The sequence below is a fragment of the Perkinsus marinus genome (genome assembly GCF_000006405.1).
Source record: "Perkinsus marinus ATCC 50983 genomic scaffold scf_1104296929318, whole genome shotgun sequence".
Classification (NCBI taxonomy): domain Eukaryota; phylum Perkinsozoa; order Perkinsida; family Perkinsidae; genus Perkinsus; species Perkinsus marinus.
Genome location: NW_003216498.1, coordinates 594,421 through 611,916, shown reverse-complemented (window position 1 = coordinate 611,916; position 17,496 = coordinate 594,421). Strand labels below are relative to the sequence as shown.

At 50.0% G+C, this 17,496-nt stretch overlaps 7 protein-coding genes across 7 annotated transcripts; 1 reads left to right on the top strand and 6 right to left on the bottom strand.

The window, feature by feature from the left end:
* Positions 1 to 46: 46 nt before the first annotated feature.
* Pmar_PMAR012528 (hypothetical protein) lies at positions 47 to 3,065 on the top strand. Its single transcript, XM_002787705.1, has 16 exons — positions 47 to 229; positions 294 to 436; positions 491 to 670; positions 718 to 805; positions 855 to 916; positions 962 to 1,110; positions 1,161 to 1,288; positions 1,338 to 1,531; positions 1,577 to 1,693; positions 1,739 to 1,844; positions 1,891 to 1,961; positions 2,005 to 2,093; positions 2,141 to 2,204; positions 2,249 to 2,372; positions 2,422 to 2,706; positions 2,764 to 3,065. Exons 1-16 carry the CDS (start codon positions 94 to 96, stop codon positions 2,997 to 2,999), a joined length of 2,172 nt encoding a protein of 723 aa, XP_002787751.1. The 5' UTR covers positions 47 to 93; the 3' UTR covers positions 3,000 to 3,065.
* A 629-nt stretch (positions 3,066 to 3,694) lies between these two features.
* Pmar_PMAR012527 (ATP-dependent protease hslV, putative) lies at positions 3,695 to 4,517 on the bottom strand (the record flags this gene model as incomplete). The annotated part of the gene is made up of 6 exons (XM_002787704.1): positions 3,695 to 3,759; positions 3,804 to 3,878; positions 3,923 to 4,037; positions 4,082 to 4,215; positions 4,261 to 4,374; positions 4,424 to 4,517. 6 exons carry the CDS (start codon positions 4,515 to 4,517, stop codon positions 3,695 to 3,697), a joined length of 597 nt encoding a protein of 198 aa, XP_002787750.1.
* Positions 4,518 to 4,875: 358 nt separating this feature from the next.
* Pmar_PMAR012526 (conserved hypothetical protein) lies at positions 4,876 to 5,564 on the bottom strand (the record flags this gene model as incomplete). The annotated part of the gene is made up of 6 exons (XM_002787703.1): positions 4,876 to 4,893; positions 4,956 to 5,006; positions 5,057 to 5,170; positions 5,222 to 5,298; positions 5,347 to 5,452; positions 5,499 to 5,564. The coding sequence occupies 6 exons, from the start codon at positions 5,562 to 5,564 to the stop codon at positions 4,876 to 4,878; spliced, it is 432 nt and encodes a 143-aa protein (XP_002787749.1).
* A 615-nt stretch (positions 5,565 to 6,179) lies between these two features.
* Pmar_PMAR012525 (hypothetical protein) lies at positions 6,180 to 9,232 on the bottom strand (the record flags this gene model as incomplete). Its single annotated transcript, XM_002787702.1, has 14 exons — positions 6,180 to 6,350; positions 6,394 to 6,476; positions 6,559 to 6,679; positions 6,728 to 6,845; positions 6,897 to 7,051; positions 7,101 to 7,174; positions 7,251 to 7,406; positions 7,453 to 7,582; positions 7,636 to 7,870; positions 7,921 to 8,064; positions 8,114 to 8,315; positions 8,361 to 8,495; positions 8,553 to 8,656; positions 9,195 to 9,232. 14 exons carry the CDS (start codon positions 9,230 to 9,232, stop codon positions 6,180 to 6,182), a joined length of 1,866 nt encoding a protein of 621 aa, XP_002787748.1.
* A 194-nt stretch (positions 9,233 to 9,426) lies between these two features.
* Positions 9,427 to 10,200, bottom strand: Pmar_PMAR012524 (Signal recognition particle 19 kDa protein, putative; the record flags this gene model as incomplete). The annotated part of the gene is made up of 5 exons (XM_002787701.1): positions 9,427 to 9,614; positions 9,753 to 9,849; positions 9,894 to 9,966; positions 10,015 to 10,082; positions 10,138 to 10,200. The coding sequence occupies 5 exons, from the start codon at positions 10,198 to 10,200 to the stop codon at positions 9,427 to 9,429; spliced, it is 489 nt and encodes a 162-aa protein (XP_002787747.1).
* Positions 10,201 to 10,321: 121 nt separating this feature from the next.
* On the bottom strand, positions 10,322 to 12,554 carry Pmar_PMAR012523 (Ubiquilin-3, putative; the record flags this gene model as incomplete). The annotated part of the gene is made up of 12 exons (XM_002787700.1): positions 10,322 to 10,410; positions 10,460 to 10,685; positions 10,754 to 10,938; positions 10,978 to 11,175; positions 11,298 to 11,465; positions 11,507 to 11,575; positions 11,636 to 11,735; positions 11,784 to 11,863; positions 11,961 to 12,107; positions 12,138 to 12,263; positions 12,325 to 12,418; positions 12,462 to 12,554. 12 exons carry the CDS (start codon positions 12,552 to 12,554, stop codon positions 10,322 to 10,324), a joined length of 1,575 nt encoding a protein of 524 aa, XP_002787746.1.
* A 102-nt stretch (positions 12,555 to 12,656) lies between these two features.
* Positions 12,657 to 16,764, bottom strand: Pmar_PMAR012522 (Aromatic-L-amino-acid decarboxylase, putative). Its single transcript, XM_002787699.1, has 24 exons — positions 16,675 to 16,764; positions 16,522 to 16,623; positions 16,347 to 16,433; positions 16,211 to 16,306; positions 16,081 to 16,158; positions 15,932 to 16,023; positions 15,801 to 15,885; positions 15,626 to 15,750; positions 15,516 to 15,576; positions 15,346 to 15,474; positions 15,190 to 15,290; positions 15,048 to 15,136; positions 14,745 to 14,861; positions 14,624 to 14,701; positions 14,419 to 14,510; positions 14,268 to 14,368; positions 14,147 to 14,223; positions 13,783 to 14,092; positions 13,626 to 13,728; positions 13,511 to 13,577; positions 13,345 to 13,467; positions 13,159 to 13,276; positions 13,038 to 13,113; positions 12,657 to 12,987 (listed from the first exon to the last, which is right to left on the bottom strand). The coding sequence occupies exons 1-24, from the start codon at positions 16,741 to 16,743 to the stop codon at positions 12,862 to 12,864; spliced, it is 2,502 nt and encodes an 833-aa protein (XP_002787745.1). The 5' UTR covers positions 16,744 to 16,764; the 3' UTR covers positions 12,657 to 12,861.
* Between the last annotated feature and the right edge of the window lie 732 nt (positions 16,765 to 17,496).

Below are 17,496 nucleotides of genomic sequence, written 5' to 3'. Positions count from 1 at the left end.
TCCCAGGTTCAATCCTTGGGAGGGGCATTTTGTTATTATTCCTGTTAGTCCCTGTAAATTTTGTGAGCCTTTTATCGAACCCGGACTGCCGAGATGGATATTGCTGCGGTCTGTAAGAACGGCGTCGAGATATACCGCTTTGACCTCCTCAACAAGTCGTTGAGGAAACTCATAACACTACAGGGATCCCACGTTACCAACGCGGAAGGCTTCCATTGGAACGCAGATGGTATTGCTGGCGACTGCCATTCGTGTGGTTGTAGGTTCGATTCCCACGCTTGTCATTTTTCCAGGCACGCTTTGTGCTTGTATGAATAACGAGAACGGTATCACCGTCTATGACGTGACCAAAGACTACAAGGAGATCGTTATGGTGGCCACGCCAAACTCCAAGAGCTTCAAGAACTTCTACTTTTCTCCTCTGTCCAATTATATGGTACTATTTGCAGCGGAGCGAAGCTTTCCCTCCTATCACAGTCGTATACCCCAGGTCACATTCGAGAGGTATGATGCTGAGCGTGAGCTACCCAATCTAGCCTTGTGGAGTGTGGCTGGTCGGTGCAAGGCTGTGGAGAGCCGCATGAAGAGGATGAATAAGCATCTATGGCCAGCAATGAAGTGGACTGATGATGAAGCCTACTGCGTGCGGATATTACCCGACGCTGATATCGTGAGATGGGGGAGGAGGAGGAGGATGTGGGGAGCTGCTGCTTTCAGTTACAAGTGTTGAACTCGAGAAAGGCATCTACCAATGAGCAGAAGATCCCGGGTATCCAACAGATTGAGCTCTCCCCTTCGGGTCCTGGTGAGTGCTATGCTCAACTTGGTGTTGTTATGATGTGGTGGTATTTCAGAGGTAGAAGGCGAGCCAAAGGTGGCGTGTGTGGTCTCTAGAGGGACGGAAAGGCGCCCAGCGGTAGGCCGCTAATACTGGAAGGGTGCGATAGAGATCTGAGCTCAGGTTCATGTGTCGGTGCTGAGTGAGCCTCAGAAATTCGTCTTGTCATACAGCTTCCCAGAGGGTGATGATATAAGCCTCTATTGGAACGCCTCAGGCAGCAAGCTCCTTGGCCTCCTCAGTTTGGACGTAGACGAATCTGGGAAGAGCACGTGAGCAGCAGCATGCTGAGGGTTACTCGGTGCTCCAGTTGCGTTTTCAGCTACTATGGCACTAACATGCTTTACCTCTTTGATTTGGTATCTAATGTAGTGTCGAGGGTCGCTTGCAACTCCCCTATACATGATATCGGATGGTGTCCAGGGAATGCTCGGAAGGATAGAATCGGGAGTAGTAATAGTTGTGGTATGGAGGTGCTGTGGTCCAAGGCGTGTGTTAGGTTCATGTGGTGACGATCCCGAGGAAGAGCTCATCCTCATTTCGGGCCGGATCCCACCTGAGACGACTCTTTTCAGCACTAGCAGTATCAAGAGCAATGCTTCTGAGGCGTCGTCGAGTGGTACAGAGGATGGGTCGGCTAGTATACGGAAGCTCAATGTTGTACATAGCATGGGTAAAGCGAAGCGGAACACAGTAAGAAGGGATGGTATCAAAGTTGCTGATCGAGTGGTATGTTAGGTGTGTTGGAATCGATATGGCCGGTACGCTGTAGTAGGCGGCTTCGGTAACATGGCAGGGGAGATGGACTTCTGGGATATGGCTGAATACAAGGTTGTAGGCAGCCTTCGAGCGGAGGTAATTCTCCTGCACTATGTTCAATTTCGATGCATCATCCTGTAGTGCCCAGTGATCAGCGTGTGGGCACCTGATGGGCGTCATTTCTCTACTGCCACGACTTGGCCGCGTATGCGTGTCGATAACAAAATCGACATCTACTCCTATACGGGTACGACTTACCACCTCATCCATCACCACTACACCCTCCCCTTCAGGCCGTTTGATCTGCCGTCATGAGTTTGATGAGCTTTACAGTGCCTCTTGGAAACCCTCTACAGCCTTCCATGTACTCCTCCTATGATTTGCTAGAGCCTTACTATGCATCTCAGGATGTACCGAGTTCGCCTCGAGCATTAGCAACTGCATTGGACGGCCCGCCAGCTCCTGTTGCTTCGAAGGCTTATCGTGCTCCGGGAAAGTGAGAGCACTCAAGTGGGAAACTGACAGCTAACTTCAATCCCGTAGGTCTCCTCAGCCTGATTCCCACGATGGTAGCGAGACCAATGGTGGCCGCTATAGCACGAATGAGGTAGTGTGAGAGGAGCTCTGTCGGGAGCATTGTGTTGGTTGTAGGAGGTCTCCACTGAGGAAGAACGTCGTCGAGGATTGTTTAGTGCACTTCTGAGAGGCGAGGTTGATCTCGAGGATCTGTCGCCTGAAGAACGTGCTGCCTATGGTGATAGACCAGAGAGGAAGAGTGAGTCGATACGGGGGACGACACTGTGGTGTCACCAATCACCGTTCAGGTAAACACCCTAGCGTTAAAGGTGATGCTCGTCGTGAGTCTTCCCCTGAGGCGAAGAGCAGCGAGGCTCAGTCCTCCGATCATGATACTAGAAGGCGGTCACCAGTGGCTGCCGCAGCTCCTCCTGTCCCTCCTCCTGCTCCAATGGTCGCTACTCCTCCGTCCACACCCTCACCGCAACGTCCAAAACTGGCTCCAGCTCCGGAACGAGGCTGGTATTATAAGGACCTGTCGGATACCGTTCAAGGGCCATTCTCTCGAGAGGCTATGCGAAGATGGTTCGAACGTGAGTTCAAATTACGGTTGTTGTTGTCGTTATGGGGTCTGTCATCTTGTCTTTCAGAGGGGTACTTGAAGCCGGATCTGCTGCTGCGCATTGGCAAGAGCCCTAGTTTCCGCTTCCACCCACTGAGGGAGCTTTTCCCTGCACCTGCCGAGTCGCCGAACCCTCGAGCGAGTGCACCTTTCCTGGACCTGATGGTAGCCCCTTCTGATTGGGTTACACAGATGGTGCAGATGATCGCACAGAAGCATGAGCAGCAACAGCAACAGCGGCAACAGCAGGAAAAAAGAGAATGAGCTGACTGTTCATCATGACTGCTATTAGCATTATCACCGTCGCCACTCTCAATAGCTTTGAGAAGAAGCTCTGCACTGCAGCAGCCCGTTTCAATGAAATGAATGTTTCGTTTGGTGTAGTGTATTCAAGGAAGTACACGTAGGAGCATGAATGCCAATCTCCGTATCTAGATATGTACACATTCTCTTCGGCCCTTCAGCATTCGTTGGTGTATTCGTATCGTCATCTAAGACTAGCATCATTCTCACCCATGCACTGTGGATATTCACTTAAATGGGCATAGTAAAGGACTGAGGCTCTCATGTCAACAGTTGACGAGTCAAGCCCACTAAAGTGAGCATGGATAGGAGACTGGCTGCCCTCCTCTGTACATTGATCTCATTGCTGATATAAGGTGAACTATGCATTTGAAATATCTGCGAGCGTGGCCGTGGGAGATTAGGTGTACATTGCTAATATGCGATTGCTAGAACTTAGTATTCCTTCGTTACGCACCAGTATAGTAGGTTTTTCAAGGTGGATGTAAACCCTGAGGTCAGTTTTGAGAGTCCCTCGATGAAAGATCTTCGGATCACCATCTAGCTGGTCAAAGATTTTTGTTAAGATTCATCGATTATGCTGTTAAGATTCATCGGTACTACTCAGAACTCAACACTGTAGAGCAAAAACTGATAGCAATAGGTCATGAGACTACTCAATCTTTCGTCACACTTTTCAACGTTTCCACAGCAAAGTTGTGATTGGTGTGAACACATATATCTACCATAATGATCCCTACCCCACAGTAGTAGCTAAAACTCTACCTGCTGCGATCTTCATGGCTTTCTCGCATATTTCGTGGGCGGTCAATTCGGTATCAATAAGCGCTCTTGCAGCGGCTAACGCACGGTAGTAGTACACCACTGGGCGAACCATGGCTTACCCAAGGCGTATGGGCCACCAGAGCCGATAGCAAATATTCCGTCTTTGGCTTCAAGCACATCCCCATTGCCAGTGACCTCTAATGTGATGTTCTCATCAGCCACAAGGATCACAGCCTGACGACGGTCGCACTACTGGTGGTAACGGACACAGTCCTTACCTGCAGATGCCTTAATATTTTATCAGTTCTCCACATCTTGGCAAGCTCCACACAACTCCTCAAAAGCTGTTGAGGATGCTCCTCTAGCTTTCCTTCCAGCTTATCCATCAACGCTAGACAGTCCGCCGTGGAACCTACATGGGATTACTTCAACCAAACGACTAACTGTATGAACTCACCAGCGAAACCAGCAATGATGTTGTCGTTGATTCGCCTCAGTTTACGAACATTGTCCTTGATAATCATATCGCCAAGGGTTACTTGTCCATCGCCCATTATAACCACATCAGGACCTGAGACCCAACAGCTCACAGGCTCCCCCAAAGACATACCAGGACATACCTTTCCTAACGGTGAGGATTGTAGTAGAGCGTGTGATAGCCGCTGAAGGAGGCACCAGGCCGCTGAGTCGAGGAGCTACTCGAGTCAAAAACATCCCAACACAAACAACTGCCGCACACGCAGTAGCAGGCGTAATGGCAAGTAGCTAGAACAAACTCATGATATCGAATATGAAACTTGTCACTACTGCTGGTGTTGTCCACTACGATATTATTTTTTGTATTCCGAATGGTAATTCGGCGCCTTACATCCCATCACTCGGAGACGGTTTATATAGGAGAACTCCGTCTGGCACGTGTTGTCTCCAACGAAAATCGCGAGGTCCTTCACACGCTAGCATAACGAAAGTAATTCACATCACTATTATCGATCGATCGGGCGAGCGCGAATTGCACTCACCGAGAATTTATGCTGCATCAAATGCATTCGTTCATCGTCTCCTCCACTAAAGTTCAACGTGAACTCCCCACCTGAGTGCATTCCATATCATTTCGAACGGACAGAGGCGTAGTGTGACGATACCCGGGCTCACGCTTCCAGATTCGATGTCGTTGAAGTCCATAGCTGGCTGATTGGCATATACCTAAACCATAGACCTACAACGTAGATCTTCGATGTGGTCGTTCCTGCTACCTTCACAGCCATAGGGGCTGAATACGCATCATCCTCATCATCTTCACCACTTTGAGGGGGATGGTCAGCTCCAATGACGATGGACTTCACATGCACTAGCTCGCGAAATGTCAACTAATAACAACAGAGGCAAATGATAACATTCGAGTTGGCCGAAATGCCTACCTTAATAAGGAGCTGTTCATCAGCATCGCTCACGACTGCTTTGTCGGTGTTCGGCGCCAAAATATCCACCAACGAACCTAGCACAAGACTAGACCCTCCAAAGAGGGAATACAACCGACCCTTACCAAAGGCCGGGTTGGCATTAAGAACCGTGGAGATCCTCATATCAAGAAGGCCAGAACCGTCGCATGACAAGTCCACCTCCTTGTGCTCCAGAGCTGACTCGCACACCTGAGAGCACATTCATGAGTATTAGCGGAGCGGAGCGGTGCGCTACTTTTTGTTTTTTGAGATTATGCTGTCTCATAACCGAAGTGTTGCTTGCTTCTGTGTTCACCTGCATGGCCTTGAAATTGATGATAAAGTAACACTGTTGTAGAGCGGCCGTAGAAGACCCCCTCTAAGAATGAACACAACGCCATAGTATGGAGGGTCGAGGCATTGATACGATGGCGGTTGGGTGGCGATGGAGCCCAATGATCGAGCCTCTATCAGGCGACGTTCGAAGAAGCCGCTTGAATGACGACTCCCCGGAGTGATGATGATCATGATGATGAAGAAATCATTTCGGGGACGATAACGACTACGAGCTACGTGCGCTCGGAAAGGTACAACAGTATACTCAGACTGGTGATGGACTTCGGGATAAAAATAGTACTAGCATCATAGCCACTTAAACCGGTGAGCTCCGTAATAGTACTAGTATAGGCAGTAGTAGCATCAACGTGGTCAGCGACTATCATCAACGAGTAGAGCAAATCTTCCATACATTCAGTTGGAGATGGTATGATCATATTCTAAGTGTGATAAGATTCTTATCATGCCTGAATGTCTCGGAAGAGTATAGCTGAGCGAAGACCAACCACGCTAGTGGCACTACAGTACATAATGTCGCGAGTAAATGATGATGAGCTTAATTCAAGAAGAAGTAATAGTCAATTAAATTCAACAAGACAGTCTAGGTCTTCTCAACTTCGTCTTCGTTCACAGGAGACGCAGCTGTGGAATGCGCAAGAGGCACTAGGCGCTGACTAGGCGACTCGATACGGGTACTGTCCACTGTAGTCGCTGTGTTATTGGTATCTGTCCTGCGTGCCATCTTAGGTGACAATGGTATTGCCATAGAGACCTGAACACATATCTAGCCCGGTACTGATAGCCGGCACTCATACCTTATTCCACACTTCTACCATACTCCTGATAACAGCATTGAATAGCATCCTCCTCTTGCCCACATGGGGCTGTGAGCTGTCACCTGTCACGCGATCACATTAGTGTTTCAATGCCATAAAACCAAAGAGCATGCATTCGTCACTATTATCATCAAGCCAACTTACTCGTCTCGAATGAGGATTGGAGTAGTTGGTGCGGCTCCGAGTCGGCCATCACATCATAGCCGTCCATGAACTCAGGAGACAATGCTTCTGACATCCGACACAACGAGATGGTCAGTCGCTCCTAAACCCAACAAGTAGTCTACACACACGGAACTGCGTATGGCTCTACCTGCGGCTGAGGTTGCAGTAGGCCTGCCAAAAGCGCTGCCAGCTCACTAGGGAGATGCTGCACTTGGCTCAAGTAATAGAACACATCTGGTCCTGCGTGCTGCAGGAAATGCCGGTACCTAGTTTCCACGACAATCAAGGTTATGTATAAGGAGTCTTAGGATGCTCACTTCTCATCATCAGCAGTAGCGCTCGCCCAGAGCGGACCCCCAAGGCACATGACCAGACCCACCACACCAACGGACCACATATCTCCGGCGAGCCAAAGACTGAGAGTAGCAGCAGTTGAGATCATCAGAAAAGCAGCAGTAGCTCTTACGAGCACCTACCTAGCCGGCCTAGTAGTCGCTAGCATTGCAGGCAGCTGATGGTACATCTCGGGGGCCCGGTATAGGGCCTTTCCAGATTTGCGCAGGGATGAACATCTTAGTTGACTCACCGTGCTGCACTGAAATAAGGCAAACACGATCCTATGCCGATACGGCAGAAACAACAACAACAAGTTTGACTAGACTGTGACCGACCTGAGCCAAATCTGTAAGGGCCGCTGATGTGACCCGACCAGTGTGCGGTGATATATGCACCAACACTTGCTCGGGTGATACGTCCAAGTGTGCTAGATGCAGTGAATGGAGCAGCTCTATAGCTGTACTCAAGCTGGCCAGGATAATACAAACTTCCTGAATCATTGCATCGCTCCGCCGTCCCTACAACATATCTTCCCACTAACCTTGACATTCAGTCTGACCACAGCAGTCGTCGTCTCCTCCTCCTCTGCCTCTACTTCCCCACCGATCTTCATCGTCGCCTCCTTGGAAGTGTTCGAGACTGCCACTATCTCTTCTCGTGAGGCACCCTAAAGCACGACATCAGTTGCATACTTATCCACTGGCCAGAGTCCAGACAGACCTCATCAGCTCGTGGCTGGTGAGGCTGTTGAATCCTCTTATCCTCCTTCCCAGGTGTTGTGACCTCTTCAAAGAACTTCCTCAAGCCCTGCCTGTCGACCGTCAAGCGAACCTTGCTGCTATCACCACCAGGACAAGACATAGGGGACGCGGCGTCTTCGCTAACTGACTCCTCCGGAGACTCACCACAGAGCTCGCCAGACTCGTCCGGTGGAGCTGACTTTGCCACCGAGGCCCTAAGGGCACACTCCAAGCGGACTAGCACATATCGTTATCACCCAACTACCTTCGACGACTCTGACTCTGTAAGGCTCTCGCCGTCATATAGTCGAGGAGGTCGCCTCCCTCAAAGAACTCGAATAAGAAGTAGACCCGAGTACTATCATGCATGATATCGATCAAGCGATCGAAATTAGGACATCCAAAGAACCTAACAACCATCCCGACTCGCCGCCAAAACCCCTCCCCCCAAGCCCCACCGTGTGAGCAGTTTGGACAGGAACATCTCCACGAGAGTATCCTCCCGGATGCAGCGCCTCGACCGACCTTGATGCCGGCCCTCGAACCCTCCCTCATACCCTCTCTCACCATCCTCTACTATGTCTTGGAATAGAGCTTCTATGTCTATGCACTTACATACCAACAAGGCTCCCGGTGCCACAGGGATGCCTCGCCGTCCACCTGAACGCCAACTCATATGCCCAATGCGACTGGGAACCTCCTCACATTGCGTTCTCTGCACCAACCATATTCGTTTCCGCCCAGTATTTTGGGCCGATCGTCCTAGGGAGGCCACTTCTGAGCTCTGACCCTGCCCGCTGCCTCCCGACTTCAAATCCTTCACTCTGCAGAATAGCTCACCTAAACACTCACCAATTTCAATCCACCGAGGAGCCTCTCGAACTTCCATTAACTTACCAAACTCTGCATCGCTCTCGAGGCTCCGAGAGTTTCCCAAAACATATCGCCGTAACAGTCGGCGACGCTGCAGGAAGTATCGAACCGTGTCCCGGTTGACATACCTACCACGAACAGCTTCCTAGCAGTCTACCTAGAGCAGCTACTTCTCCTTAACCCTGCGGTCCCTTGGTGGATGGTTTAACACACTGGTTATGATGAAGTCCCGATCCTCTAACTCCAACCATGATAGATCCTCAAGGGTAAGACTCCGGCCAGCGAAGCGAGGCTTTGGAAGAAGACCTCTTATCCGATCACACGACGACGATGACGATGTCGAGGATGATAACGAATGAAACTGACATACGACGCTTGCCTCGGGCACCAGAAGGTTCTTAGTCGCTCTCCTATACAGCCAAATGACCTAGCAAACTCTTTTGCACTCCCTCATAAATTTGGAGTTATAATTATTTATTTTCGATACCACTCCAGTCATAACACGTAATCTAAGTCAGGGTATGACCATATCATCGTCTCATCACTACCGCTCCTCTTCTATGCACTACACCATGCTGAACCCAGATTATTCCAACACTCGAGATGGTTGTCATTGTATTCTCATTTCTCACTCACCCAGATCATCCCTACGCAGCGTCGTATTACCTGTGATCGTGGACTCCGACACTTGAAGCAGCTATCATCGACAGCACTAGAATGGGCCCGAGGCATCCTATGTAAACGACGTAGGCTGCCTGCCTCCGACGAAGACGACGACGAATTCGAGCCAATAACCATTCACAACAGAAATGACACTAACTGGCTAGGGACCTCATAAGCGGTTGAACCCAATGCTCAACAGCAACTGGATGAGGCTTCAGTATTCATCTGGTGGTGATTATTTCCGCTTGTTCCTCTTCTTGTTACTCTTATGAGGATGGGAGGTGGTGGTCGCCGCCGCCTTGGCCGAGGACGATGCTGGCGGCGCCTCCTTACCATGATGGTTCTCCTCCGCCTTCTTCACAGGATGTGTCCGCGACTTCAGTGTGGGTATGACCTCGCCCATCTTCTCTAGTAGTTGTCGCTCTGAAAACAAATGGCTTCACCATACCATTCAACACCCAAGGTAAATTCAACCTGGCAAGCTCTATCACACGTGCATATCCGGCGAGGAAGAATATTGGGGCTAAGAAGAGCGAACTATAAAGGGAGCCGTCGACCTACTTCCGGGTATCTCTGATACCAGCGGCTTGCCATTATCATCACTAAGCTTTACTCTCAGTCTACCACGTACCAACCAATCTCGGGGATAGCACTTATCCTGCGAGAAAAATACCCATACCGAGGACCGAACCCGGGTCTTACCTCTAATACGCATGGTATGTGCAGTTCTCGACAAGCCTCACCCATCTCCACAACTGTCGGGTTCTCGACACACCTAAACCTCTACCCCTATCCGAGCACTCACAGAAGCCCCCAAGCCCACTTAGCCTTCGCTATTCTCCGCCCTTCGGGCACAGTCTTGACAGCATTCAAGTAGTTGGGATAGAGGATCTGATACTTCCACAATTACCCCCCCCTCCCCGTTATTCATGTTCCGACAGCCTACATTCCACCTAGATATGTCCACTTGCTTGCCGTCCGAACCAGTCGTCAACACTTGGGTCGCCATTCAACGACAATCGAGAGAAAAACTGCATCGTCGTAGACCTAACCCCAACACTACTAGACGTGATGTTATGTACGAAAAAATGGGAATCTGGTAGCGTGGACTGCCGCAACCTCGGTAGGCCTCACTGCTGCTGCTGCTGAGGACCGCCGTCTTGCTGTGATGAAGGCTCGGCCAAGAGGAGGTCCAGTGCTCTATTGACATTGCCATTGGCTGACCATAAAGACTAAATATGGGCTTTGAGATGATACCGCCGACTCACCACGCCTAAGTGCATCCAGATTCTGCTGCCGGTTGGTGAAGCCCATGCTTTCTAATGCAGCCAGCTGTGGTCGGAACTGCACCGCTAGGTCGGCTGCCTGGACAGGGGGAGGCTGCTGCTGCTGCTGATTCATAGGAGGGCTGAATAGGCTGGATGACGGTGTAGTAGCGCTAGGATTCATCATCATAGGGAAGAGGAATGGTACTGATGGAGCGGTAGGATTAGTCTGAAACAGACCATATGAACAACAACCTGCCTCAGTGACCATAACAGCGACACTCAGAGGGGCATTACGTTTGGAGTGGTAGGTCCCGGTTGCTGCTGCTGCTGTGGCTGTGGCTGTTGAGTATTAGAGCTCATCATCTCCCTCATCATCCGGCCCATCATATCCTGCACTGCTGGATTCGACAACCAATCAGCTGTAGGATCACTGGCCTGCCCTTGAGGGGCCGCAGTAGGAGCGCCGCTACCAGCCGTACCTTCGATTGCATACCATTCCTTCTACACATCAGCCTTACTATGGGGTGTCGAGGTAGCCATGGAGAAGAAAGGGTTGAATGGTGGGCCTTGGGGCTGCTGCTGAGCTGATGCCCCTGTAGCGGACGGAGGCTGGGGCATACCAAACATAGATGCAAAGGGGTTCGCCATGGCTGGGGTTGGGTTAGTAGCACTAGACGCACCAGAGTATGTCGTCGTCGATGGATGTCCCTGAACGCCTGAGAGATATTCATCATATAGTGCATCCCTATGATCTCTGCACGATAATCCAGCCTATGTCGGATCATGCAGGATGTGATCAGCTCACGATCTCCGTATCACACAACCCGCGTACTACTACCAGAATTAGCAGGAGGTGGCGCGGTAGTAGTAGTAGTAGAGGAAGATGGAGGCCCAGCCACTCCCCAAGGGTTGCCAAGAGGCCTGTTGTTAGGACCAGCAGCATCCCTATCCTGCTGCATTGCTTGCATCAACTGTGATGCCGATGAAGTCCCAGCATGTGCATCAGCTGAGGACCAACTATCACTACTCAACATACTCCACAAGTACCTCCCGAAGCGGCATTCCACATCGGCTCCTGCACATCCCGATACATCCTCGACAAGGCTGCATACCCACCTAAAGTACACCCATACTGAGCCCACATGCACGCATGCACAAGGTTGGCTGCTGCCCTACCCGGTATGCTGTCCAGATTGGCCATCTGCCGATCGTTGTTACGCATCATCTCCTGCATCATACTCGGGTTACGAGCAGCTTGCATGGTTTGTCGTAAGAACTGGGAAACACCACATACCAAGACCTCAAACGTGCCGTCCCTGCCGACCTCCGGGTCCTCCATCAGAGTCCTCAACTCGGGGTTCTGTTGCATGAGCTGCTGCATCTGGGGATTCATCTCAATAAGACCTGAACCATACCATCATCTCGCCTAATCGCGGCTGACACTTCACAATACTAGGGCAAGCGCTATATCAGGCGGAGCGACGCAGGCATGTGGTATTACTTCTCATGATTTGGGGATTAGACATCATGCTCTCCACCAACGGGTTGTTCATCATCTCTGCTAACGCCTCAGGTGTCATCCCGCCCTGTCCCATTCCAGGCATGGAGAAGGGCGACCCGCTCTGGCCCCCTGCACCTACACCTGCACCTAGGCCAACACTATGATGCCTAGCCTCACCTAGCCTCAAGGTTGGCTGTTGTTGTTGTTGTTGTTGTACAGGAGCTGCTTGCTGGCCTGCCTTGGGATGTGCAGGAGGCACCAAGTGGCGGACCAAATGCACAGTCAACCCGTCTCCATCCAAACCTGATAGCCGCCGTCGCCCATCCCCTCAATGTCCGAAGACTACCACAACTATACCACCCACCTGCGTCCTTCAACGTCTTATCATCAGCTAGTATTTGCCCACGGAATATAAGTCGTTGGGAAACCTTTGGTATTTGCGTTCTCTGTTGAACTACCTGCATGCACCAATAGCAGTGCCACTAAGACTATGGAGACTACATCCTTCAGCTCCTCCACTGTAGCTGAGCTATCAATAGAGATCTCCACAGTCGTACCATCCACCTTTTTCACGGTAATATTCACAGTGCTCATAACACGAAGGAATAGAATATCAGAACTAGCATTCACCCAGAGCCGCCGCTAATTTGCCGTTATACTCGACGCGACATGAGATGGACAAAAGCTCAAGACATGGTCGTTAGGGTACCGAGACCAATGTCGATATACCAAGTTCGCATATATGACCTCATAACAATAGACTTAATGATGCTTCATATGACATGATAAAATTCCCACTCCAAGGTGACGGCCACGGCAATACACTTAAACGGATGTCCCGACCGGACCGATAGAGGTCGATGCGCGCAAAAAAATGTCGAATAGTTGCTCATGTAAAAATTCATATAAACTCGCCAGTCGCCTCGATGCCGCCCAAAAGCTGTGCGGCCGAACGCGTTTTCTTCAACTCGTCAAACTCCGGAGGCACCAACCAACTAGTGCTTGCCGGGGTAGCAGGACGGGAGGGCTGAAAATATGCAATTCTAACAGCGGAGCGAAGCACAGCAAAGATCTCACCATCGAACAGTCTCCCGGGAGGCACGGGTCACTTTCCCACTTCTTAGTACCAGGGGGGAAACAGAAATGCCCAACTCTAATAATAAACACATACCATCAACGGAGTTCATCGCGAACCCACCTATTGACGATTTTAAGGATGGCCCACATGTGCTCATGTGAGATCTCCGGGTTGATATTGGGTATACGCCAGAACGCAGGCTTCTCCTCAGTGGAGTAAAAGGATATCATCAGTGAACCTGAAACCATCCATCGCACTAGCTGATGCGGCCTGTGGTACAGCAAACCAAAAAGCATGCCACCTTACCCTCGGAGAGCAAGGCAGCCCTCATACGGCATGCTACAGTGAATAGCTCCTTAGACAGAGCACTCGGGCCCTCCTTCATAAATCTATCTCTAAGGTCATAGGGTACCCACCAGAAACATGTACCTAAATCCATACCATCCCTCGTTCACATCACCCGAGGTCCTACATGCCGACGTTGGTTGGAAAGCCAAATGGAAGGCATTGTCATTAGCACCTTCAACATCATTGGGCATCTGAAGAGGGGCCTCCCAACCCACCCTACTGGACGGCTGCGTTAGCACCTTCTCAATGATCGGTTCCTCATACTTCAGCTGTGCCTCGTCGAACTGCTTCCTCACAGGGAAGCTCGTCAACATAGCCGCGAACTCTTGCGTGTGTGTATACCTCAAGATTCACAAAAGGAGTGGTATAAACATCCTGCTCCTGGTCTGATACTACACCAGCCTGACCCTGTTGGCCATACCACAATCTCCCATCTTCTTCCAGAGTATCCATGCCTTGAATGCATCAGCCTTACGTCCCGACATGGACGAGCAATACACCGTGTCTAACGGGCTCAAACACGGAAATGCCTGAGCATGGAATCGAACCCGCATCCTCCTTGTGAGAACCACCTCTGATGCATGCTGTTCCTCATGAGCAGCTTTCAAACAACCAGAATGCCTACACAGTAGAGCACTGCACTGTAGAGGCACTCCTAACAACTTATGCAGATTCCAGGAAATCGAATCAGCCTGGTCCATGCCACCTGACACCACCATCCTTCTCATACCATCCATTGAGCAACTCCTACGTGTTAGACTATCATAGGGTTCTTCCCCCCTGGCTAAGAGAAATGATGCCCCCAAGGCACCATCCACATGTAGCCAGCATCCATACCTAACATGAAAACCTTCACAAAGCCCTCCATCGTGCTAGCCTACTTCTTCGCAATCCCAGCCAGAGCACTGCAGTCATCGAAGGCTCCTGCTACCGTACTACCAGCTGTCGCATTAACAAAGAAAGGTGTGTTGCCCTTCTCAATCTGACCACCAAATTCACAGCGGAGCGAAGCTCATCCATCGTCCCCTTTACCTCATCATTGATGCAGTTTTCGAGTTCAGATGGTATCATTTGGCAGGTCTCAGGATCACATTTAACGTAAACCAGACTCTTCCTACCAAGGCCTGAGGGGAACAATCCTGCGTAAGATGCTCCTCTAGCCGCCGCTCAGCCACGAATCTTCCCTGTGCGCACTTTCCAATGACCAACTGATCGACCTTGGGAATAGGGGACTTACCGAGCATCATGCATCCTCTCTCCATAGAGCAATGGGAGTTGGCCGATGTGAAGACCATCAATCTACCCCTAGGATGTCCTAAGCCAGGCAATGTGACCAAACATATGATAACACCACGCACCTGCTCCCATAAGACCTTCGTTGATGGTATCAGGAAACAGCTGCTGCCTAGCCACATGCAAGGCTGTGATATTACAGTGAGAAGCACCGGGTAGGAGCATACCATCGAACTGAAGCACTTATCATCAGTGTACTACCAACCAGCCTTCCTGCTATACCTGCCCATTCGCCCTATCACTCAAACCAGAGGCCAGACGCGTCAGTGTCGCACCATGACCTAACGAGTACACACCTCCAGAGAGCGTCAAGCGGAGTCTACCTGGTTCCAATGTAGAAGAAGAGGATCGTCTCGTGTTGACGGGACTATGCTCATACCATCCCAAGAACGATGCCATATGCTGTAACAACCTGTGTTCCATAAGTAGCATCACCGGCGCCATCTCAAAGGTATACCTGATCACCACTAGCTTGCACCAAGACATGCCCTTCCCAGACAGTGTCACTACATATTAACATTGAGTGCGGCAGTTAGGCCTTCAGCAGCAACTGCTAAGGGATCAGGTCGGGCGAAGAGCTGATTGAAGAAGAACAAATGGCCGGTGTTGACCTGACCAACAGCAACAACGACCTCCACCCCAGGCGTTCGAGTGGTGATAGCATACAGAGAGGTCGCATGTAAAATCAACCGCTCGCTTGAGGCAATCATCATCCATAGGTGGACACTCCTCCTCGAACGCGATTGGACATGAGACCGATGCAAAAGCCGACTCTATATCCTGCTTGCCTCGAGCCTAAACTCAGCATAGAACATTTCAGTGAACCGTCAACCTACCGAGACCACTGGTATTGGAGGATTGTCGTCGGAGCAGCAGTCTTCTTGGGCAGCAATATACCTATACCAAAAACCATCATCAAGGCATTCACCTCCTCATCAAGGCTCACTTCCGAGTCCTCTCCATGACCGCTTCATGTAGAGGTTGCATACAGACATCCTTGGGCAGACACGCCACACTGCGTATCTCCTTAGACATAGTATCGATAATTTTACACTGGTTATACGCTGGAATCTAAGTATGAAGAAAAGTCAATCATCCATTGCTAATCAATAGAGCCTCACATAGCAGTGCAAGGATACGCCCAAACCGTCGCCTGAGTTCTCAATAGCATGCCATCCGAGACTGTTGTCGATCCATGCTGCCGTCCTAGTGTACAAGAAATATCTCCCTGTAGAGTATCATCACTCAACACCTTATTGGTATTAAAGTTCTCGCGATAAGCTCCTGCCTTGCCTCCTTTGGTCCTTCCTCATCAACCTTATACCTCTCCTCGTACAACTCGCCCTAGAGTAACATAAGATTATCCTCATCGCGGCAGCGAGCATCCAATCACCCTACTACCTGCAAGGGCATCAGAAAGCACCGCTCGCACGGATGATTATGAATTGGGCTCCTCGACCTAGGCGACCAAGTGAGCACCTGAGTAACGGAATTTACGCTCTAGTTCATACCATCCCTCGGAGAAATCTACCAGTAACTGAAATAGGTCCGTCCTGTGCCTGACTTTGACCCTAGAGTAACCGCACACGTGGAAACCGTGTTGACTTGGACAAGATTGATGGATGATCTGCAGGAAGTGATGAAGGTGTGGTACGTACTATTATTACCCAGTCGTTGCCCTTATATCTCTCTAACACTTTTTTAGCCTTCTCCAAACGGCTCGGGTCGGTCCGATTGTGCAACACGCGTGTGAGCTAAACGGCAAAGCAAAGAGCTGCCACCCGAGCAACCGGAAATCCGCTCCATCATCGATAAGTAAATAGAGTAGGCCTACTGCCATACCTCATTCTCTAGCACTTCCAGACATACAATGGGGGGCGTGCAGTCTGGGTCTACGCGGGTGGGAATTTGCTGCTCGCTGCCGTTGACACCATTCGGAATGACCTAACGTGTTCATGTATACCGAAACATAGTATGGGTTGTTACGGTTACTACCTTTTGGAATTCGGGAGCGGCGATTTCAGCAGTTAGATTTCTGCCAGCAGCGGGAGAGTTTACAGGCATCGCAATAATGCGGAAAAGACTGAATAATCGGAAAAATGTATATACATTGACTTAGCATTATCGTTCTCCCTTGCGGAACATATGGAAACAACAACTACAGCACTGAGTTGATCGCTACAGCGTCACTCAGCTATCCATCATAGAATTCCAAAACTGTTAAACGCGCCTGTCTCACTCGTCTAGTGTCAGCGAGGTTGATTATGTATGTCGCATTCTCCGATATCTTGAGAGGCCGACTTGTGCAATCAACGTCGGTATGGGAGAATATGCATATGGTCACCTACATGTGTAGGTCACATCTGTGGAAGTGCTGAGGAAAATGGAGTGAAGTCCCAATAGCTCCTATACAGTTCTACCCGAATTTATATTTAAACTTCGAATCAGTGAGAAAACTTCTAAACTCAGCTGGGGAAAGCGAACCTTCATTCCAACACTGGCAATCGATATTGGAAGTACAGCTGGAAGCATTGATTGTTGAATTGAAGACTTGGGTTAGTGCACACTAATCTAACATCACACCGAAGATTGCCATATCCATGTCTAGATACACCTCTATGCATACTACAATGCTAGGAACATGTTCACACTGCAGAAACTCTGATGATTTTTCGAATAACATGATACGTCTACTCATATTTAACAACAACTCGTCATAATCTTGCTCATTCAGCAAACGAGGTCTACTTGGAAGCGATTCGATTGGATCGGTCTTTGGGACAATGACGGTAGTGCTATAACGGCTCACTCAGCCAT